The sequence below is a fragment of the Chaetura pelagica genome, unplaced genomic scaffold (genome assembly GCF_000747805.2).
Source record: "Chaetura pelagica isolate M959 unplaced genomic scaffold, ChaPel_1.0 scaffold109, whole genome shotgun sequence".
NCBI classification, from domain to species: domain Eukaryota; kingdom Metazoa; phylum Chordata; class Aves; order Apodiformes; family Apodidae; genus Chaetura; species Chaetura pelagica.
The window spans coordinates 14,971,954-14,997,103 of NW_009970725.1; the positions used below are offsets into that span (position 1 = coordinate 14,971,954).

The following is a 25,150-nucleotide window of genomic DNA, read 5'->3' on the forward strand; positions in this document are numbered from 1 at the left end:
TGGCATTCCTGAGATGTGCAAATTTTCTGTACTATACATGCACAATGTATATGTAATGTGGATGGGGGCAGGGAAGAGGGTCCCAAACAAGGAAAGTATCTGTGTGAAAACATCCAGTCTGTACTATTTCTGTTTCTCCCTTCTCTTGCACTAGGGCGCCACCATATCTGAAATACAACAGAGACTAAAAAATTCAGTGTCTGGCAAGCTACGTGTTCTCTCTTCATAGATGAATTTTTAAAAACAGTGGATCAAGTCTGTGCAGCAGTTCAGTCCTGCCAAGGAAATCAAAAGCCAAAACACCCAAATATACCAAGAAGCAGCACAAAAGCTTGTCTGTGCCTTCTCCAAATAAGAGGTTTGCCAGTGATGATCTTGGCAGCACTATTTCACACTAACCCTTTTCCCAGTTCTGGGGAACACATGTCCACCACATTACTCAGCATTTTCCAGGCTAGGGGAGGGTTCAGGATTGACCTTGCTACTTCACTTTACAGAAAAACCTGACACATATCTTATCTACCTCTGTGTTTTAATCACAAAATAGGCTCACCCACATTAATGATTAACGGTGAAAACTTCAGTCTTAGTGGCAGACAGGCCTTGAACCTGACAGTGACACTCTCTAAAGCAGAACAAAACATATAATCACATTCCTAGGACACACACGTGTCTATACTGGAGACCATATAGTTAAATACCTTAACAATCAATGTAAACAGCCCACAGCCCATCTATACTATTTCCAAGCTTGCAATTTAGAGAATGCAGGGTAGGCAAGAGTGACACTTGCTCAACTCAGGGAGCAAACCTGCTTCAGCATTCACTACAACCTGTAGAGGAGAGAGCTTCACCGTGAAGTCTTGCCAAGAGGGAATTACAATAATTGAGCCTCATGGTCACAAGACTACATGCTCCTGTTGTGAAAGAGTCACTGGGCAAATAAGGGTGTAGCCTGCAACATAGTTTATCATGCTGGGGAAAAAAAAAAAAAAAGCCACACTCAACACATGGTCTTACCCCCTGAAAAGGTACAAAGTCAGGAACAAGGATCTTACAAATGTGTGCTCATGTCAAAAATGTCATAGAAAATGCTGCCATTCTAGTACTGTCAGTGCAGTAACAACACAGAGTTGGGAATAAAAGCAAATTGCAGAGTTGAGCCTTGCAGCAAATAATTTAGGCAAAAGCTACAGCAAGAAAAGAAAATTCCACGGGATGGAAGAATAAAAATTAGGATGACATAGAAACGACAGCTGTACACTAAGGTAAAGTCACAAAAGCCATACATTTCCAGGATAAAAAAATAACAGCAAAATATTATAAAAAATAAAATGCCAGATACCAATTTTAAAACACAAACAGACAGGTACCTCAGACTAGCTGAGCAGAACCAGAAAGATGCCACTCAGCAGCATCTTGATCTTGAAACCTAACCAAATATTTTTGTACTTCAGGCATGTGTACTAATGTAACTGAAGGAGTTCAGGAATGTTTTCCAAGGTTATCTTTCCTTGTTTGCAGAAAGCAAGTAAAGAACTTGCAAAATAATCGCTTTTACAAGCCACTGCCTTCAGCTGTATGTACACGCAGACTCTACACTAACTAAACTTCCTTTAACAATTCTATTTGTCCTAGGGTGCTGCTGGCCACTTGTAGAGAAGGTGACTGGGCAAGTGGAGTGGCAGAGGGATAGAGCAAAGCATCTGCCTATAGCAAGGGCACCAACTCAGCACTTCTGGGAGTGGCAGGGGCTTGAAGAGGGGGGTACCACATTCAGCCAGGCCCTCCCCATCACAAGGAAGTGAAAGGCCCTTTCATTCATTTCTCACTCTGAGCCCTGCTTCTCTGACGGAGGGAGAAAAAATGCATTTAGCATTATTTCTGATGCAAGGAAGATACAAAAGCATCTCAAACACAAGTTACTCCCACTACAGTCTGCTAAGGGCTTCCCTCTTTACTGTCAAACCATCAAAAGTGGCAGGTTTTCATGGGGTCTTGTTTCTGTGTGCTAATGTGTCCTGATGTGCTATCCAGAACCCTCTTCCAGTCTCAGCTTTCACCACTACACTATTTCTGACACAAAGCTTCTGATAATACATATGACTTGCATTTATGAAGCAGCAATAACACACAGGTTCAATCCCCTGGTACAAGGAGTACAACCTGTATTAAAATCTCAGGTTATTTATGAGGTAAATGAGTTACACAAACTTTGACAAAATCCACACTTTCTAATATCTTTGTCTGTACTAAGAACTAATTTGACTCTAAAATTTGTACTATATACTACTCCATAGAAAACAGAGGGTTAATAATTTTTAATTATTGTTCACAGTAGCCCAGATAATATTGAAGAACCTGTTGCAATTAAAATTCATAAGCTGTATTTCCGAATCTCACAACTCAGGTCAAGAACTGCAATCATAATGATTGTCTATTAAATAGTGTATCCTGACTCACTACAGACAAATAAGCTGCTCTTATAAAAGCACACCTCTGCTTCAGTACAGGTGGGTGGCAAAGGAAGACACTGATAAGGAATAATTAAATTAATACTGCACTAATTAAAAGATGAATTAATTGAAACAGTCCATGAAGTATCCAAGTGTACACAAAGCAATTCCACAGATGCTACACTGGAAGGCTGACTATCCAGTGCACAGCTGAAATCAGAATGTGATTATTAATGGAACATCCAATGCTAAAGTTGATCACAGATTTTGTGTTGCTGACCGTCAAACATGAAATGCTACTGCATGTCATTTTTGCAAGCAAACTTTACAGAATGACCAGGGACATCAGAAAATGATACAGTCAGTATCACGCTGGACAATAACACAGCAGATAAGAGTTGATTTTCTCATTGACAAAAAAAGTAAAATATCATCTAAACTGCCCATTACTGTACCTTCATGACATCTTTATAGGAATGAATGGCCTCAACTTCCTCTTCGTCATCATCATTGTCATCCTCCACTCCTTCATCCAGAGCATCATATCCTTCATCCCTACTGCCATCTGTTTCTGTGGTGTTAGTCATGCAGTCAATAAGCTGCTCCAGTGGAGGACTTAATTCTCGTTCTTCATTGTCCTTCAAACCATAGTCCAGGGCTTTATATATAATAATCCCTAGTGATTCAATAACCTATAAAAGTGAAAAAGAAATTTGTTAATGCCATGAATGAATGAATAGGTCAGTCTAAGAACATCCTTTTCTGGAGCTTGCATAACAAACTTAGCAAATGAGAAGGCAATAAACATCAAAATTAATGAGAAAAATAATACCTACAGTAGTACTTCAGTAATGCAGCACGGAACATGCAAGAGCAGGAACTACCACATGCCTACCACTTTCTTATTTCAAAGCTTGAAATAAAAATTCATAATTTAAAATTGACCTGAGAGATGTCTGGACACAGCTGCAGTCATCCCAATATTAACCCCCTGAGCAATGGGACATCAGCCCACAAGAACTCCTTTGCCTGTTGTGCAGCCAGTGGAGGCACACATACTCCACTGAAACTACTAACAACTGGATTTCATAGTAATGAGGCAGTACACAAATACTTCATTGAACTTAAGGCTTCTTTTTTGTGCTCTGTCAAGAGCAAAGCCAGACAACCTCTTAGTCAGTGTAAGCTAGAAAAAAAATCATCAGGAACATCTCATAGCTTCTTTCTTGGCATAAATTATTTTCCTAGAGTAATGTTGAAGCTTCTAGCATTTAAAAGATGTAAAGACATGGCATTTTAAACCGAGGAGTTTGGAAACAGGTATTAATGGAGAGGGAAGAGAAAATGGACTTGCAAGAGTAAACAACAAGAAGGAAATGTCACTGCTGGGAGATCCTTGTCTGACAAAGGAAGTAGGACTGGAGTTATTGCGTGTAATCTCTCATCTTCCTTGTGTGTGTGATGGCCAGCATGTCACACAAAGGAGCAGACTCCAGTGTAGGCGTAGTTGGCTCTAGAGAAACTTTAATAACAGCAGCATTTCTAAACATACCAAATCTTGTCATCAAATGCCATTTTCTGTCATCTGGCTTTCAGTACTGCCCAGGTCAACACACTTTTTAATGTAGATTTTTTAAATTCAATTTGCAAAAATAGGTCAAGACAAATGGTTTCTTAAAACATTAGATTTTTCTCTAGCAGCTTACTCATCTCAGCCCAGCAAAATCTTTTTGGTCTGAGAGGCTGGTGGTTAGCAAAGACTTTAAATTATATCCTATTAGTTTACCTAGATAGACAATTTAATGAACTAGCTGTAGTCTGACAGCTTTACTCTTGCGTACTTCATCCTCTGTTGAGATTACTTTGCAGTGGAAATTCACTTTGTAAGACAGTGGCTAACAAACAGACTTTAAAAAAATACATTAAAATATTTTATAATTTGCTTACAATAATTTTGATAAATTTACTTAATATAAATAATTCTATGCTATTCTTGAAAAGTGTTTATACATACTTGGAAAATACTCTTAATATCCAGTTAAGACATTAGGCAAAGTAATGAAGAAAAAATTGCCTTCATCTATTTAGTTCAAAGAACAGCTTCTCACTTAGAAATAGTAGTGAGACAGCAAAGTATACCAGGGAAGCATCACTGAATTCTTGTTCAGTTCTCATATCCTTCCCCAGACTTCTGCCATGACCCACTTTGTAGACAGGACACTGCACCATATAGACCTTAAAAATAGCTGTAACAGACCAAACTTTCACTTGCAGCATATCTGGCTTCCTTCTCTGGAAAGCTACTTTGTAACAACTGTCTTGTAAAACTTGTATGTTAAAAACAATCTTAAAATGTGAAAATTTCACAAAATATATTCTACTGGTAGATGCATATGTTTCCTGTAACTCAGGTTCTTGGTACAATCTCAACATATACTGAAAAGGCACAAAGAACACCAAGTTAATTCCAATTTGAAGTAGATCTAAATGAAAATTAAGTACAACCAAATAATTGCTTTGATGTTTCAAACACCTAGGAGTAAACATAATGTGAGTAATTTCTAACTTTAATAAAAACTAAATTTGAAAGAGCTTTGCCTACGTGAGGAGGACTGAAATTTCCTAATTAGATGCAAAGAAAATAATGTCTTGTGCCATGCAGTGATGGCTGCTGAACGGCTTCTGGATTTTGCTACACCAACACTTAAAAAAAATAGAAGAGGGGAGTGTCGGATAAAGAAAGCGCACTCTCTCTGCTTCCGTCTGTTTGGGAAGAGGATTAAGGCCTTCAAAAGCACCATGGCTAAAACTGGATGACAGCTGCTGCTTTCTTTGATGTATCAGCAGTGGGGTTTTTTGCAGTTCAGTAAGATGGTTAGTGCATTTTTATATATTATTAATAGATTTCATAATGCATGCAAAGCTGGCACAACACGGAAGTCTGCAACAGCACCAATTCTGAACTATGTTCAGTCTCTCAGCTCCTTATTTAGGAGTTGTGGTCAAAACCGTATTTATTCAGTGTCTGTCAGTATCACAGATTCTTCTTGCTGAAAGACAAAGCCGCAAACATCTTCACTGAGAAACAATGCTTCGATTTGCATTAAAACTAAAAACTTTCAGCACTCAGTAATACTTGTTTACCAAGGATCTTGTAAAACCACACAAGAGCCATAGGAACATCAAGCAAAAGTCACTGAATGGTCACTGCTTCTTCACATGGACAAAACTACTATGGCAACTTCACACATACAAAACTTTTATGTCTGTATAACTAGAAACATAACATACAAAGTGAGACAGCTCATTGCTGCTTAAACACAAGTGCTGTCACTCTGGCTGTAACACAAATCAAATACAAACAAAAAAGAGAAAGCTTTTCACAGCTCAATTAATAAATTGATAAATTTGTGGTTTTTTTCAGTTTTGTTTGCTAATTTCACAAAAAAATAAATACTTCTGGCACACAACAAGTGACAAGCACTTGCATAGTTTTCTATCACATGTGAAAACAGAGGAAGAATAGGAAAAAGCAGGATAAGAAAAGACTTAGCAAGGATCTTTTAAACCACAGAGTTGTACATTGACATACCAAAATAACTGCATGATGCTGAAGTAATTGCCAGCACTAATGCTAAATTATGCTTCTTGATTCAGATGAAAAAAGATTAAGTTAGGCACCTTGAACTTTAGAAGTCATTTGTTCCTGATTGATTAAAATTTTGGCAACAGACCTGATCTTTGCAAATCACCCAGTAGCTAAATAACTTAAAAAAATAAACAAGGAAGCCTGCATTATTATGCTTTACACCTTCTCACCAAGTTCTTTTGAAAGTCATGGCTTCAGACCAAAAAAAAGCAACGCACCAACATTTCCCACAGACTGAACTTTAACTCTCTTGTGCTTAAATCATTAGTTGAAGAGGAATTTTGTCTCACTGTGAGTATTCTTTATTTCCTACACCAGTCTGGACTCGTGTTCTTTTCTAACAAGTTGTGATAAAGCTGCTGGAGCATTTTTACTTCAAACATGATTTAAAAACAGTATCTTCACACTCCTTTTATACACGCCGCAAAAACAAAACCATTCAGATTATTTTTGTACACAAACACTGCATGGAACAACTTTCTATTCTGTATACCTGCCTCCAACACACTATGGCACACCTCTTGGAAAGGCGTTCATTAGGGTTTTTGGTCTTTTATATGAAACAAATTATGTTCTTCCAATGGGCACTGCCAATTTAACATGCTCAAAAAGTCACCAAATACCCAGGTCTTTGTATAGCAACCAAACACATTTGAGGCTTGCAAAAGCTGAGTGAAATCTCTGTGAAGTACTTAGCTTAATTTTTTTTATTTCAAAGAAGAAACCTTTCCTTCCCTCCAACATATGTCTCTGACTCTTGCTGAAGCACAGATGAGAACAGGCAGAACCCACATGCCATTGCCCCCACGCACTGCACACACAATAGGCACTGTCTGAACTTTCATCCCCTTCCTAGGCTTGCTTTAATTTTTTAACAAAGCAACAAAGGCAAAGGACAGGCTTGTACTTAGAGGAGCAAAGGGCTTTATTTTTTCAGCCCAAATGCCTGTTCCTCCTTAAAGTTCTCCCTTCCTCCAAAAGCCACTCAGGTTTAGTATCCCTATACTGGGATTAAAGACACCATAAAGCTCCAAATCCTAAGGTGAGTAAACTAACTTTGAATTTTCCCAGCGGGACCTCAGATATAGTAACCAGTCACAAGAATACTTAAATTACTACTTCAATGTGTTTTATGAACTCTAATAATTTTTTTATTAAAATGTTATACTACAATTATTTTTAAGTGCTCCCATTTCATACCAGCTGATCTACAACACACTATGAAGGACAATCGCTCTGCCTCATGGTAAGAGTGCCGAAAGCCCAGAGCTGGCGAAAGCAGCAAACACTCCTTAGGGCACAGCTCCTCTCTGCCACCACCCCTGGTATTAGGCAGCACTAAGTCAATTTGCAAAGATTAACCTGTCCTACTACTAACTCTAAATTAGCCTGTCAGGAGCTCCATGCGGTGCTTCTGGAATCCTAACAGGCAGCATAAACATATCCAGAGACACCCTTGAAGTCAAGAGTTATGTATCTTAAATTTTCTATGGCGCAGTAGAAGACACATAGACACACAAGTTTTTGTGATAAAATCCTGTAGTACAGACCAAAAGCCAGGCATGCTACAATTTTATATAAACCCAGGTGTTTTTTCAGTTATTTACCTCATCCTTAGATGCCCTACATAACTCTCAAGAGTACCTCCTGGAAGAGTATGTCTAAATAGGTTTTTATACGAGATCTATGCCTTGCTGTCACTGCATACCTTGGTTATACTAATACAGTTTTTACCACAGCATTCCCCAGTGGAAACAGGCTAGCATTACCCAAGTTTTAATAGCTGGGGCCACTGCTAAATTTAAATATGACCTTCACTAAATTAGAGTGACTTGCAACAGACTGTCAAATGAGAACAGTGAGAAAAACTTCCAAGTGCTTCCAGGTAAGCAGCAAGGATTCAGAGTATTTCTAAAGAATCAGATAGATCACTCATTTCTAAAGAATATAAACAGAAGACAAAGGATTATTCAACTTCTAGTTGATACTGCTTTGCTACTGAAAAGAGATACTGCTTTCTGCCATATAGTGAATCTTGCTATTTAAACCAAAGCAGTAATAAAAGCAAAAAAAAATCCAAAAAACCCCTGCAGAGTATGCAGGGCCTAATAGAAAATAAATATTAAAGGAAATTAAAAACATGCTTTTAACAAGATTCAGTCTGTTTCAGATACATTCAGAGCTAGGAAAATTTATCTACCACATCCAGGGGAGGTCTTTTTCAAAATTATTTTATATCCATGAGCCTTTGAATGCACTAAGTGGATAAAGACACCTACTTACTGAATTATTTTTACTGTTTGGGTATACATTGAGGAGATTCAGTGGAAGAACTCCTGACCAAAGACACCAAAGAGGCCTAAAACATACAAAGGGGATGCTTGCTTTTCCAGGTTTTGTATTTTCCTCCTAAAGTGAATATGCAGAAATGTAAGCAGTTAAATGTTTTTGGACTCAGTTGCCTCTAATAAAGTAGCAGTAATATAACTGTAAGTTTATTACGGCTCAAATGTAATGTAAGTTTCCAATTTATTCAAAGGTTCTGATAATTATAAATATGTTTTTGGCTGTTCCAGTTTCACTATAGACATATCTAAGGAGAACCACCATTTATTAGCATAAATGAAAGCAGAATGTATTCCATTGTATCAGTCTCAACTTACATTTTATCTGCTGCATTAAAACACTGAAACTAAAACCTCATTTTTCTTCTAGTTTTTGCTCATACATTATAATCCCCAAGATTAGGACAAATCATTACTCTCTTATTAAGGAACTTATCCAATGTGAAGGAATTTCACCAAAGTGACAGTTCATCCCCAGAGAAAAACAAAATTAAATTCTCTGATTTAACTGTGGAGAATCCAGTAATAGCTGAAGCTCCAGTAAGAATTAGGTGCAATAATTAAGTAATATAGATGGTGAAAGTCATTTGAAAGTTCTTAAATACACTTCTATTAATACCACAGTTTTAAATACAGGTCATGTTATCCTGATCCCATATAAGTAAATGGCAGAGATGGTGACAACATTAAGAATTCTGAGGTTGGAATACATTTGCTGAAACAAATAGGCAGAATGGGTATGTTGTTACATCTCCCTCTTGTAGGCTTAGAACTATCTGAAAATTGTCTTAAAATATCCTGCCTATTTAGGATTTTTGGCACAGTATCTTGTCTTGATTTTTTTAAAATAATTTTATTATTACAGTCTATAAAGACTATTTGCACAAAAACTTCATTCAAAATCTAAATGGCATAAAAATTAGATGTATCAAAATTAAATTTGTGAAAGCCACAATAGCTACGGAAATGCTACTTCAAAATATAAGAAGAATAAGTTTTCTATCTTTTAAGGCACAAAATCAGACCATGTCACAAACTTTTGTTCTAGATCCATTCTCATGTACACCAAAGCCATAAATCTGCTAATACTCTTCAGAATAATGCTTCTGACACATATGAGGTATTAAAGAAAAGTTTCAATGCAGTAATAATCTGATAAATCAACAGGCATTATTACCTCAGGATCATTTACTATTCTTACATCAGGATTGTTTAATACTACACTTATCTGACCAAATAAATTATTATTCTTTTCAGAACACATAATCCTTCCATATTGCTGCCTTTACTAAATAAAGTCAGGTCAAAATAAAGCTCTTGTTGTCTTCTTTTTCTCAATGATTAAATATAGTTAAACGTCTATATATAGTTTTATATAGAAATAGAAAGCAATCAGATGGACTCCACAAGTAAGACAACAGAAGGAGCAAAGAATTTAGTTGACTACCAAAAACATAACCAAGACCACAGAAACTCCAATGGGACCAAATAGTGTAAGGGCCAGAAATCGCCATTTGCCACATCATCCTTTTGAATAAAGCTTTACACAGAGTATCAGATTAACTACAGCAAAAAAAATTGTAGTGAGGGAGAGGTGACCAGTTCAAGGAAAATTGGTATAAAGGAGAGCAAAACTACTTCAGTAGCTCCGATCCTGAGAATTCATGTGCAACTGGTTTAAATTTGGCTGATACTGCATACCTGTCTATGGTGTCAGACAAGCTATAGAAGAAAGATAATAAAATGCTTACAGTAGCACTGATTCAGTTCAATTTATGGTAGTCATGAAAGAATGCAAAATCAATGCCACATTTATTCAAAATACCTACACAGTTCAACTAATCTACTCAGAAAGTCAGTTTGCATTACCTTCTCAGCCTTCCCACACAGATTTCATTTAAACCACTACAGTTGCCTGTTACAGGCTTGGTCCCCATTTACTTAATCCAGAAATTGGAGTGAGTAAACACTTGTTGCAATATAAACCATTTATTTTCCTGTGAGTCAAGACCTTTCTCACACCTATTTTCCCCAAAATTAACAACTACAAAAGTCAAGCAAACAAAATACCTGTACAATGAAAGCTATTCTTTTAAATACAAATTCTTGGCTAGTGAAAGCTTTGCATTTGCACGTATGTCTTACAAGCTTTCTAGCAGCAGCTCTCAAAAGACTTTATAAAAGTTAGGCTGGTTTTGTCATATTTGTCAGAGGTATGTCTGCATTTCAGGTGTTTCACAGATAATGAACTTCACAGAGACGGATGAAGAATCTGAATAAGAGTTTACACAGAGTTGGGAACATGACCACTCTTTTGCTTTAACTGTAGCCTTCCTAAAATCCACCTTCTCCCATTCCTGAAAAAATACATCCTTCTGACTCATAAAAGATTTCTCTGAATAATCAAATTTTGAAATTCCAGGATTTCATGCTTAAACTCAATGTCAAGAAATAATCCCAGATGTAACCACATAACAGGTCCTTTTTAAAGCAATGTGCCACAAAAGAAGACTAACATACGTTGCTGCTTTCTGGTGACTGGAGTATTCATTAACATCATACAAAGCAGAACAAATTTCATGCTGCTTGTACTAAAGGTACTGAATATTGATGGGAAGTCAAATAACTACCAATAAGAAGACTGTCCTTTTCATCCATACAAAAAGAGAAACTTCAAAGATAGCTATGGGATGTTGGCATTTATTACATAGCAGCCCAAGGTGAACCACACACAGCTACCTCCACTGTCTCATGGAAAAACTCTCCAGCCATACCTAAGCAGATACCTATACATGACTTCTTTCCTAAAGAAACTCATGGGAAATCACACATACAGCCTCGGAACAAAAAACTAAAAAAGTCAAGACTCTTACTGGGAGGGTTGTTTGTTTTTTTTTTGTCAAATGTGCAAAGAAACTTGAGTTTGACATTAAGGACATAACTTGACCATGAAACATGGAAATTTTCACACGAACTATCGTAGTCCTGAGGAATTACTAATGTGCCAGACAGTTATTCATTCAGGTCAAGCATGATCTCTGACTGTGTCAGGCAAACACAACACTGCAGGCTGACAAAGCCTCTGCAAAACTCCCGGTTTTATGAATATTCTTCCATGCCCTCTTCCTATAAGCAGCAACATTTGATACAGGTATTTGAATCACTGGCATTCAAACAAATACTTCTCAAACACTGAATACCTAAGTGAACATAAAATATTTTAGTAAAGAGCAATTACCTTTGAGCTTTCACAATGTCCTCAATGGAAAGACTGGCATTTGCTAGAATAATTCAAGAAAGCACCAATAGGGACTGTTGACATATTATCTACTTGTAAGAAGATACAAGCTTCACATCAAGCTCAGTTGGGCTTGATGGGGCTCTGAGCAATCTGTTCTAGTGTGAGATGTCCCTGTTTATTGTAGAGAGGTTGGACTAGATGACCTTTAGAGGTCCCCTACAACCCAAGACATTCTACAATTCTGTTTTTTTAGGTCTGAAATTCCAATACAACCATAGCATGCAAGGCTGACTTACCCTAAACCAAAGAGCAACAGAACACATGACCACATCTCAACAAAAAGCTCACCACCTGCTCTTTAGGCCGCAAAACCCCAGAGAATCATTTTATGAGATGATATTTACAGTTTTCTATTTCTATTTCCTTCTGAACAGTAAAATCCCTCCAGAAGAAATCCATATTAAAACATAGCTCTATCACAGTTAAAAGTTATTGATATATAAAACATACAGCTTATAACCTCAGGCATGAAGTACCTTAGCACAAGATATTCTAGCACCTGCCATCTCCCAAAGTCATCAAAGTGCTGAACTGTGACAGTTTCTAATCTTTAATGGGACAGCCATATTCCTGCATTACAAATTGCAGAGCATGCGTTTTATGTTTAAATTTAAAAAAAAAACAAAAAACAAAAAAACAATACATTCCTAACTCTGGCTCTCTACAAAAACCTGTATCATGCAGTCAGATGTTCTACAATGCTCAGCACTTGGCCTTCTAATAGAGTAATTATCTGGAAAATTCATTTAGCTGTTTACATAGCAGCCAAGTTACAAAATATCCAACTATTGGTGGAGAGGGAACAATTCCAACATTTACATCTGTGTAAACTGCACATGTACTTGGGAACAAAAAAAAAGAAGTTTTTTTTAAAAAGGTGTAAACATATCAATTAATGAGACTTACTCCCTCAAATCTATGGTGAAATTCTCTGTCACATTTGCTGCATTTTGCACTGCCTGAAAAACTTTAGAGTCTCATAAAATTAGGCCTAAAGGAGCCAACCCTGAGTTTCTCCTGTGCTGAAATCGTGTTAATGAATTAGCTACAGTTAGTTCCTGCATATGCCATACTCATACTCTCAGCCCAAAGAAAAGCAGAATCTTAAAAGATGCATATTGAGTGTAACACAGTAGCAAGGGGAAGGGAGGAACACCAGGGCAGAGTGACGAATCACATCCATAGGACTGATACAGGACAGCTTTAACACAGTCCTACACAATTCATCCCTGGATCCAGGATTCACAACAAGCTCCTGAAAGCTTCCTCAGAGACTTGCAAAGAACAGAACTGAACTCAGGCAGGCATATAGGGAGTGCAAATCCCCTTGGACTTCTCATGCTTTGGAAATTGAAATAACGCTGCAGTACTACCCTGTCTTTCAAGCCACATTATCATTTTTTAAATTACTACAGGGGATACATACTTGGAAAAAGAAAGTCAAGGCATTATGTTCGTACTGTGGTGAGTTTCTTGGCTTTGAAAACATCATGCTTCTTTTTGCAAAATATCGTCTATAATTTAGAATTTGTAATTTCCAGGTAAGTGTTGTCACAGGACCCCTAAGTCAGATTATAGTTGCCTCCACAATTTTCTTAACACAAAACAGCCACAGAACTAAAATCCTAAATTTAGTCTTAACTGTACACCCTCAAACCCCCCAGCAAAGTAAGCTGAACTGCCTTTGCTAACCACAATGTAATACACAGGCATTACACCTCTTACATCCAGTACTTGAGCCTATTTCAAATCTATGAATTTCATGGGGCTGAAGGTCTTGTGGGATTTTCCTAATTGCTCATTTCTTGTGAAATCTCATACTGGTCGTCCTCCCTTTCCTGTAACAGTTTTACCATATTTTATACCCATTTTCAAACCTTTGGATAAGGAGTGCTGTACAAGTCTAAATTGTATTTCTGCATGTCACACACATAGGCTTAAACTCAGCTGGAAATGCCTCTAATCATCCAGTTTTCCCTATGATTTCTGTTCCCTACAAACTAGGGGAAGGAAAAATGAAGAAAAGTACATGCCTGAGGCTAATGGTTAGGCTTATCAGCTGGGTGCAGTGCAACACAAAAAACTGCTTTTCTTTGAGAATAGAAAGCAAGATGTAAGAGTGATTTATTTAAATATAAGTAGCACAGGTAGCCAGAGAAAATAGCTACTAAGATTAGACTGTCAGATTGTTCTAAACTTCACAGGAAATAAATTCTGACTGCATCATCCCTTTGTCTTGTTATACAACTGTAATTATACTATCAGTTTACACTCTAGGGAATGTCTTGAAGTTTAAGAAATAGGAAAAATGGCAAGGTTTTAATAATTTTGGACATTGTGGCTTTATTTTTGACCTTTAATTTATTTAAGAATCCTCAATTATTTTTAATATCCTTGATGATTTTAAAATTCTACAAACTCTACAATATCCACATACCCTTTGGGGAATACCCTTTGAATATACACAGCATGACAGTTCATATCATATATCAAAAAGAAATTGCCTGGCAATTTTTAGACCAAACATAATGAAAAAAGAATGTAGGTCATATAGTCATATAGTTCTCCAACAAGTAAAATAATTTTCTGGGACGGAATGAGAAAAAAAATAAATTTTTTTTAAAAGCAATATAACAGACAGAAGGTCCATTACAGAAGGAGCACTAAATTCTGCTGGATTTCCACAGGTACTGTAGCTTTGAAATAGCAAAAACATTCCTCCTGCTTAGCCAAGAAACCAGCTTCTCAAAAGTAATTTTCTTCAACTGCAGAGACATCCATTTGCTTCCATCAGAGACTATTTTTTTCTTCTTCTTTTGTTTTGTAGCCTCACAGAAGTTTAAGAAATGTAAGAAAAAAGGAAAAAGATAATTGTATTACAAACATAAGTCTACATGTCTTTAACTAAATGACCACAGTCATCAATACTCTTTAAGGAAATAAACATCGTCAGTTAAATCAGTTTGAAGGAGTATGTACTCAACTACCTCCAGGGAACCAAACCTTCAGTATTCCAAATGAACAACTTATATCTGCGAATTCTGGAGCTCAGAGGGATGGCAGAATTTGTCTTCATTTTCTCCTCATTAGACCTTTTGCCCAGATCACTTTTCTCCTTTGTCCAGTTGTATCACCAAGCTATATGTTCTCACATAAACTATCAAACAGGCAGCAACGTCAATGTTCACTTATGCGAAGATGAAACGTCACACAGGAGAGGAGCCTGTTGTAGGGACTGGAACGATGAGTAACTGTCAGACAAACTGCAATTACACTGTTTCAGAGACACTGGTTTTCAGGAATTACTATTAGCTGCCAAACCAGGGGCATGGATGAGTGTCATCCTCGCATCTCCACCTACCTTCTGCTTGTATTGTAACGTGGTCTGATGGATCAGAAAACTGACTTTGCTGGAAAACATGATGCTTTCCTGAGCAGCTCAGTAAAAGAAAAGAAAAAAACCCCCAACAAACGCAAACCCTAACTTTCTATGCTACCATATGCACTCTCTACATATGTGCATATGCACTCTCTGTGCTACCGTACATCAGCTTTGGCTTTAGGCCAAAGGGAAGCATAGCACTGGAAAACCTCAATACTCACAGATAAATAAATGCCTATTTTCACTGGAAAAGCTAAAATTACCTGAAACAAGGAGAGACAGCATGAGTGTTTTCCATAAATTTCATATTTTTAGATAAAATGCTTGGTATAAACATAATCCTCTCTCACCGTTCTACATTTTTACAATACATTGTCTTCCCTAACATCCAGTTTTACCTAATGATTCTTATCAAACACTTTCTATGACAGTTAGAGCTGGGAGGGGAAATGTTAGGTTTTGCCTTGTATAGTTCAGATTTTTTTTTTTAAGGCTAATTTAAAGATATTACAAAAAGATGAGTTAAGTGAACTAAAACAAACAATAAAATAAAAACGTCTAACTCAAATCATAACATTATTTTAACTAACTTTTATTAGTAGAAGAAATCTAATAATGTTAAAGAGATTTCAAGTGCAGTGAAATAATCCAAATATAGTGTTTTATTTTAGATATTTTTTTAAAACAAAATTAAATAAAACCCCTTAACATCTAATATCTAACACTTTTTCCATTGCACTTAAAGATGTTTTTATGGAGTAACATGTGACATTCCAGCAAAGCCCAGATAAAAAGGATCAAGCAGACTGGAAATGCAACCTTCCCTGCTCATTGGCCTTCTCTAATTAAGCTAATAAAAAGTATTCTACTAGAAGAAATTAAGTTTTTCTCTGTCTATTTTTAGACAGTCAAATTGAGGGAATTAATAATGTTTATAATAATTTTAAACATACTTTCCAGCTAAAACATTCACTCCATGAATCGACCAAACAATGGGACTAGAAACTTGTAAAAAAAAAATAATAATAAAGAGAAAAAGATTAATGTCTTTTCTTACACCTCAAACTGTGGATTGCTGCTCACTAGAAAGCATGGCCTCAGGGAGAAAATTCTTCCAGTGAGCAGACACTTCAGTACCTGCTGCTCACATGGGAACACCACCTGAAATCTGTGTCAGGCAGGACTGCCAGCAGCCACCACAAATACAGACGGTAACAATTCCTGGGAAATTCTTAACTGAAGGCAAAACTTAATATTTTTAGAGTATACACAATATTTCCCCAGATCTCTCTGGCTATTTGAATACAGATAATTTTTCTGGACTGATTTACAGCTGCTTCCTCCAAATGTTCCTCATCTTATTATGAAACTTCCAGTTAATTCTCTATTGGACTATTTGCTGTTTAAAAAATTCTGGCCAAATGTTACCATTAAGCTGTTTGCAACAGACCAACTGACACTGTTTTCTCAGGAACAGTAGCCATTAAACTTAGGAGAGGTCTGTTATGAACATTTACCAATATTGCAACATTCATTACTGAGGGCCTGTGTTTATGTCTCTTGTTCAGTCACATTTTTGGGATACAGCATTAAGAAAACACTGAACATGTAAAAAACATTCTCTTTCTCTTCTCTAACTCATTAATTTAGAAATAACTGTTTAGCAATTATAAACACATAGAAAAATACATTCACAGTCTTATTTTCTGCATTCATTACCCGACCTGTGACGAATGTGAAACACAAAGTGGAATGATTTTTCAGACTTTGTATGTACTGCTAAACTAAGGTTTAGCAGTACATAACGATCCACATGCCTGGATAAAGCCCCCACAGTCCCTAGGGGTACCACAACACTTGAGTTTTCAAATAACATGGGTTTTTGTTAACATTCCTAGAACAGATTTTTCACTGACCACACTAATCTTTGGCAAACTCACATTAACATTTACGTGAACAGATCCAAAACAGAGAACCTCGCCATTGTTCTTCTCTGAGCTTTTGGTTTGCATCATGGAGAGCTGTGTAGAATGGGATCCCTTTGGATGAAGATAAAATGACAGATGAAATTCAAAGCTCACCTAATGGCCAAGGCTTTTTGTTGATGGTACACTCAGCATAAGGCTCTCAGAAAACAGCTAATCTGAAATCAAGCAACTGGGGCACATATTCTATGGACACTGGATCTTCAACACCAGCTTCCTTGCTCTACAGATGTGCAATGTGCTATTTGCTAATACAATGGACTGAGTTGAGACTGAAATGCTATAAATAACTTTAATGCAAGACTAAAGAACAACTGAAAAGCTGTAAGATAACCACAAAACTATTAAGACAGTACAGAAAGAGTAAAAGCAGCCAGTACCTTGAATAAAATTTCGTAATACAAAAACTGTTGTTTCAGTTGGGCAGCTCAGATGCAGTCTGTACTTGTTTCTGCCTGCAAAGAAATTTAGGTCAGGTGGCTGCACCTCAGGAATATCTGGGCCAGCACTTGTACCCTGTGATGAAAATCTAACAGTGTTCACTAGAGTTCCTTCCACTAGCTGAAGGGGGATCAGTATTATTAAGTCTGGATATGCTGATGGTAGGGGAGACAGTTTGATATCATCTTTACTATCACTATCTATAAGCTAGTACATTAATGTTAAAGCATTCTACTTTGAGTCAACACACACAATCAGCAAGGTAATGGGAAAGAAAGAAAATGTATTTTATAACCTTCACATCAATGACAAGATACAAGAGAAGATGAAAGAGAACACAAATTTGGTAAGGGAAAATACATTGGAAATCCCTTTAAAATACTTCCTTGTAATAGAAGTGAAAATACTGACAGAACGGGAAAATTCTCTTTCAGACAAAAATCACAGACCTATTTTGCAAAACTCTGTTCTCCCATAGGTACAGTACAAGATTATGCCTTTCACCAGCTTTTATGAAGTGTATTAAATTAAGTCAGAGTACTGACTAATTTCCCTCCTACATTTTAGCTTCTACTCTGACAGGAAGTTCCAGAAGTCTTGAAAAATGTGGAGAGGATAGTTGTCATAATTACAAAATATTTTGAAGCCAACAGAATAAGTGGAATAACTCAAGTTTCTTTTAGAACCAGAAATGTTAATAATTCAGACATACTAAACAAAAAGGTCTGTTTTTCCTCCTTTAACATCAGTGTATTTTCTTGCTACCACAGTGTTGTGAAATTGCAAGAAATTATCATCAATGTAAAGTTAACAGAGGAATGTAACAACGACCATAGTGTAATACATCTAAAATAGCATAGAAGAATACATTCACAGTCCTATTTTCTGCATTCATTACCCCTCCTGTGATGAATGTGCATTCAAAAATAGCATTTAGAGCTTTGGATATTAAAAGGTGAAATAATACAAGGTACACCTATACTGCAGTTCAAATCAGCACCTTCTACCCACCCTTCTTTACCCTACATGAAGGAAATAATATGCAGACTAGCCAGTGGATAATTTAAGATAAAATAAACCCTAAAAACAAACGGGTAGTTTAATTTTTTTAAATGTATTTAATTTTTTAAATAAATACCAGTGTGTATATATATGCATTGTTCAGCAATGTTTGTCTTCTTTTAGGACATCTACATTTCTTAGTGCAGATCTGATTTCAATGGGACTACAGATAATGAAATATGGATGACATATGGTTATAGTTATATGCTAAACACTTGCAATGTCTTGTGAATAATGAAGACACTGTAATTATAATCTCCCAAGCCGCACCCTTCCTGTACAGGATTCATTTCACCTATGTAGTACCAGGCATGCAACTTGGGGATGTCCCCTCTGCTGACTCCCAGCTTGCTGAGTAGAAGACTATGACATGGGAGTGGTGAAGGACAAGTAATTCACCACGACTTGGCTACTTATACAACCAAAAGGTGGTTACATGTTCTAGTGACCAAAACGAGGGATTCAGGAAAGTGAGAAGGATTCTGGATTCTCTGCACTCACCAAATCTAGTCCTTCTTTCCACCCCAAGGTTAAATTACTAATACTTTTCAATCAGTGACATCTTTTAAAGAAAAGGCAAACCAGGTCTGTAAGTTAAATTCTCAATTTTTTTCCTTCTTATCCTGCAAAATGAAACAATTACATTCATAACATTAAATAGGGAGGAAAGGAAGTATATTAAAAGAGCTACTAACAAAAAGTGACACTTAAAACACGTACTGGAGCAAAAATATTCCCCACCAAGAAGCTCCTTAGGGTAGAAAAAAAGGCTTCTTTCATCTGTTTTACAGTCTCTCGAACACTAGGAAGTACTTGCTTCATGACAGATGTTTTCAGATTACTTTAGACGCTGTATAAGAATATTTTTAATCTCATCTCACAGTGGTTGATAAATTCACTCTGCTCTTCCAAAGCCTTCTTCCTTACACCACAGACTTTGCAATAGGTTAAAAAATCCCACAGAGAAAAAAGCGCCACTTTTTAATCTATATAACCCTCACCTGAGGTAATCTGCTTCCTCCAGGAAATACCAGTATTTGAAAGAATATCCTCAGATAATGTGTTGCCTCAGAAAACCTGAACATGTGGTGGTATCACAGAGAAAGAGAAGTATAGGAGATTTTGAGGGATCAGAATCAGGGGTGGGAAAGAAGATGCTTAAAAATAACTTAAATCTTATACAATCACTCACACATAGATCAAACTGCACTGCTGAATCTCTGTGCGAACAAAAGGAACCAGAAAGCCAAGTGATAACTAAAATCTGTGTGAAATGCACCTGAAAATACAGTCATTAATTGTGATCTATGGTCCCTAAAACAAATGACATTGGGAACACAAGTGGATGCAGTGCTCTAGGCCACTTCATCACACAAATCTTCACTAGAGAGATCCCTCTCAAATGTGCATTTATTCCAAAGGGGAGATAACTTTTGAGCAGACCAGCATTTGTCCAACATCACCTTGAACAGTTTGCCAGGCTGGAATTACACTACAAGAGACTATAAAGGACTCTAATGAGGACTTGACTCACAAAGCATCATTGATGTACAAACCTACTTTACAAGCAGTTATTGTAGTTATTTCACAATGCCCAGCCTGTGAGATGCTATCTCAGGTGCTCTACACCTGCTCTGCAGGGCTTTGGGCTGTCAAGGTCAGATATCTTGAGATGGATGTAACTTGAACTTTGGTGGAGTTCAGATAAATGCAGTTAAAGAGAGAAGAAAAAGCTTTAATGTCTTCTGGGTATCCTATTCCAACAAAGAGCAAAGGGAAACAGAAAGAAAGTTTGTGTTACTAACACAGGCTTGGCTCTGTCTTTTTTCTTTTCCTCTCCTGTCCCCAGACTCACACGCATTGTTAGAAGTCTAACTTTACTTTCAGACACCAGATACCTTTTTTCATAGCTTCTCCAAGCAAAACAAAATAACAAAGAGCAGCTTCTTAAAGTTTAAAAGACAGAAGACAATCTATTGAATCTCTTGCTGTTACTGTTAATTATAGACACTAAACAGATTTATTTAGAACAAAGCTAAGAGAAAAACATACATAATCTATGCCTTTGGCATAGCGTGAACCACGCAAAGGACAATGAAGCAACCTCCTGCCAGACATTTTCATTAATTTTAAGGGGAATACTCAGAGCACAATTCAGCAAGGATACTTGTAGTAACTGCTGTGTGATCATTGTTATAAAGGATAAGCTTTAAAAATAGGTTACATTTTGAGACAGTAAAAGGCCTCATCATGATACACTACAACCTCATTATGTGAGCACACAGGTTTCCTATCATGATTACATTAGCAACACTAATTTTGCTGTTTTGCAGGTCTCGTATGCGTGAGTTCATAGGTTTTATTTTGTGAAAGCAAGAAAAAAAGGGGGTGGGGGAGCTAACGAAAAGCGTTACTATGAACACACTTGTAAACTTGTAACCTTTAACCTAGAATCCAAACATAATACAAGGCTGCTGTCTTTCACATGGACTGATTTATCCTTGGCAGATATTTGCAGAAGGAAAAGGTGTCCCTGATACTTCTGACCCAGAACACTTCAAAAGTGTCTGGGGACTGTCTCTCTTCCACTCCCATGCTCTTCAACCCATTCTTCACCCTGTTTCTTTTCCTGATAGGAAAAAATTAAGATATATTATGACAAGCTTGAGACCTTTTATTGGTAAAACTTTCATCCCTACTGATTGGAAGAGTGGCTTAAAGTATTAATGAATGTTCATAGTTTCAGGAATGGCTTTTCTTAGATTTAATAAAATCTTCCACCATTTTGTCACAGTAGACCAATACAAATACCCACAAGACCAGCTGCACATAATTAGCCACTACATTTTATAACCCCCTTTTCCTGTAAACTTGAATTCTCAATATAGGTTTGAAGAGCAGAAGCACTGAACCACAAGAGCTGAAATGGCAATCATTGAAAGCCATGCTTGAAGTGCTGTATAGCATTAAGCACTCTGAAAGTCAGGTTCTAGGTATTCAGATTGGGGCATGTAAAATTAGGTTATCTGTTCAAGAAAACTAAAAGATATTATGAAAATAGAAATTTGTAAAGCCTTTTGAAATTACAGCAATTCATATAATAGTAAAGCCCATGGCAGTCAGTTCTTTGTAAATTGATTTGAATTTTGCAACTATAACATAGGATGACTCTGTGGAAAGCCTGTGGAAAACCTGTAAGATGATGCAAACATGTAAAGGAACCAAACTGCTCTTGCAAGGCCATGAATTACAGGTATTATTAGTTGGTGAGCTCTTGAATTTACAGCCTTAGTAAGTTTCTGCTTTTTTAAACATGTTTGTGGAAATGGTATCATGCACAGATATTCCTTGAAAATGATGTTTTAAAATATAAATGTGTGTAGCCCACTTTACTAATGTTCTGACATGTGGGCATATGCAGCAGGCACATGTGTGAGTGCAAATGCGCTTCTACACACAGAAACACCATCACCTACAGCAGTAAACAATTTTCCTGTCTATCCCCTGCTACGGCTTTGAAGCTAAGCTGCTTATTTTAAAGAAGTTGAACCTACTCCATTTGCTCTGGAAGCTTATTAGAAGGAGCAATTTTACACTGTAACTGTTAGAGGGATAATTGCTTTAAAAAAGCAAACCAAAAGAAAAAATAGGTTTGCCTCTTTCTGAAGACCATAAAATGCTCAACCCTCAGTCTAGCACCTGAGTATTTCACAAAGTAGAGAGCAAATCTGTACTTCAGTAGTTTTATTCCCGTGTGAGAAGCTACTATGAAGAAGCCAGGCAGCCTTTGAGATAAGGCTGTCTGAGCCCATTTAGGGCTTTGAACATAAGCAGCCTGGTGCAGAGCCACACCCAGGATGTGACCAGCAGCTGAGAGAGATGCAGGTTGCAGTGGCGGCACTAAGCACTCTTCCCAGTTCACTCCATGGGGTAAAACCAGCATTTACTCCCTTCATGTGGTCTCTTAGTCATGCAATAGCGAGCTACAGATACCATAATTCACTCCTTCACAAGACAACTATTAACTACAGCCAAAGAAGCAGTCAAGCGGAAGGGGTTGGAAGCCCCATCAGCAAAAAGTATCAGATATTAACCATCAGTGTTAGCGCTTTGCTTTAAATTAAAACTAATAGTTTAAAGATATTACATAACTTTTTCTTAACTACGAGCTGCTAGTACCACCTATGAATTTCAAGCATTAGGTGAGTTCCAGAGGGCTTGTAAAAATCAGCTTACATTTTTTAATGCTTGATTTTAGCGAGTCTTGTTCACAAATGATTGCGCTAATTGTAAATTCAAGCATAGTTGGAACACACAGAAGTTCCATTTATGAAATGTGATTTGCAAAGCTTTTACATGAAGCTAACTGGGAAAACAATAATCATCTAGAACACAGTAATTATCTTTTAAAAACGAAACCCTTAGCCAATTCACAGCTATCCAGAATTAGGGAGTTCATTGCTAATGTTTCTAATAGACTGCTGTTCTTCATGTGCCTTTTGTTTGCTTGGGTTTTTTTTTAAAGGAACAGCCATAAGGCCTGTTAAAAGATGAGCCTTTATAATCCTATCAATCTTTCAGATTAATGACACCATACAGGGAACAAGACAGAAATTGTTTCTAGACCTTTAACAGACTTAAAGATTTTTAAATCAGCTCTTAATAAGATCATGGCTGAACATACATACTTCCACACTTCTTCAGAGACAGAGGAGGAGAAAGATAAACATTTCCGTCAATATAAGCATTACCAGAAAGCTGAGAGATCCTTGTGACAGAATAGCTTCATTTTTTTGCACACCTTTTAATGTGTACCAATTCATGTCAAAATATTCTGTTGGATTCCATTTCAACATCATTTCAAACACTTTTGCCATAACTTGCTAGAAAAAAAGAAGTCAAGGGTGATTGCACATGGCCTGTTCGATTCAGATCTATTTACAATATAATTTTGCAGACTTTTGTGAGATTAGAGTGCATGATAGTAGGAGAACATTTTTTAAATGCATGCAAATCATTCCACCTAATAGAGACTATGACCTGGACATTAATGTTACAGATATACAGAATAGATAGCACCAAAGAGGATTTCCTAGTGGCTTTTAACTAGAGTTTGTTAGTGAACACACTGACTACCAGCATAACTAGGAATTTTGCTCTGTGCCTCCAAGGGTAGAAAGGTCAAGAGAACAAAGCTCCCTTTTTACAAGCAGGAAGAAAGAAGGTTAAAGGCATCACAGAAGGATTTTTTTCTTACCTTCTTGCTTTCAAAAAAAATAAGGGATTGGATAAAAGCTTGGTTAACTTTTAATCAACACCAAGAATTTTTTTGTTCACATAAAGCAGCAATTTAATTACAGCAAGTAACTCTATGTTTTCCCTCCATATTAAAAAATAGTACATTCCAAGAGCATCTTGAACATTATCAGTGTAAAGAATTCAAAACCAAAAGATAAACAGAGTATGAGAGTAACTGCCAGTAAAATGAATGATAAACATTTTTTGTGTTTAAAAGCACATAGACCTTCCTGCAGAATGTTTCTTTCACTGACAGACTGCTTTCCCAACATCACATACTTTTTCCATGAGCACTAATTCAAAACTATTGAGGTAACTCATACATCTCCACTTATTCTCAGAGCTCATTTAAACAAAGCTTTGACAAAGCAATCCAAGAAAGTGTCCAGAAAAAAAAACATATTTACATGAGTGCCTACAGCAGATTCAAGAGTCAAGCAAACACCCATCTATAAGAAAGGCAGAAAAGAGGATCTGGGAAACTATAAACCTGTCAGTCTGAGCTCAGTACCATGGAAGGTCATGGAGCAAATCATCTTGAGGGTCATTAGAAGACATATAGAGGATAACCAGGGAATCAGGCCCAGTCAGCATGGGTTTATGAAAGGCAGGTCCTGCCTGACAAACCTGATCTCCTTTTATAACCTGACAACCCAACAATTGGACAAGGGAAAGGCTATGGATATTGTCTATCTGGACCTCTAAAAAGCATTTGACATGGTTCCCCATAGAACTCTCATTAAAAAACTGGCTGCTCATGGCCTGGATGAGCATACGATCTGTTGGACCAAGCACTGGCTGGACAGTCGGGTCCAAAGAGTGGTGGTCAATGGAGTCAAATCCAGCTGGGGCCAGTCACAAGTGGTGTTCCTCAGGGCTCAGTGTTGGGACTGTTTCTGTTCAACATCTTTATTGATGATCTTGATAAGGACATAGAGTGTATTATCAGTAAGTTTGCAGATGACACCAAGCTAGCTGGGAGTGTTGATCTGCATGAGGATAGGGAGGCTCTACAGAGAGACTTGGATAGATCGGATTGTTGGGCTGATGTTAATGGTCTGGACTTCAACAAGGCCAAGTGCCGGGTCCTGCACTTGGACCACAACAACCCCATGCAACGCTACAGGCCTGGGGAAGTGTGGCTGGAAAGTGTCTGGCAGAAAAGGAATTGAGGGTTCTAATGGACAAAGGGCTGAATATGAGCCAGCAGTGTGCCCAGGTGGCCAAGAAA

At 37.1% G+C, this 25,150-nt stretch overlaps 1 protein-coding gene across 1 annotated transcript in view; it reads right to left on the reverse strand.

Moving 5' to 3' along the window:
* SPIRE1 (spire-type actin nucleation factor 1) overlaps positions 1 to 25,150 on the reverse strand; it is a 127,308-nt gene that overhangs the window by 61,227 nt on the left and 40,931 nt on the right. The window contains exon 5 of the mRNA XM_010006941.1: positions 2,912 to 3,148. Within this exon, the coding sequence (XP_010005243.1) occupies positions 2,912 to 3,148 (237 nt within the window). The remainder of the gene's footprint in view (positions 1 to 2,911; positions 3,149 to 25,150) is intronic.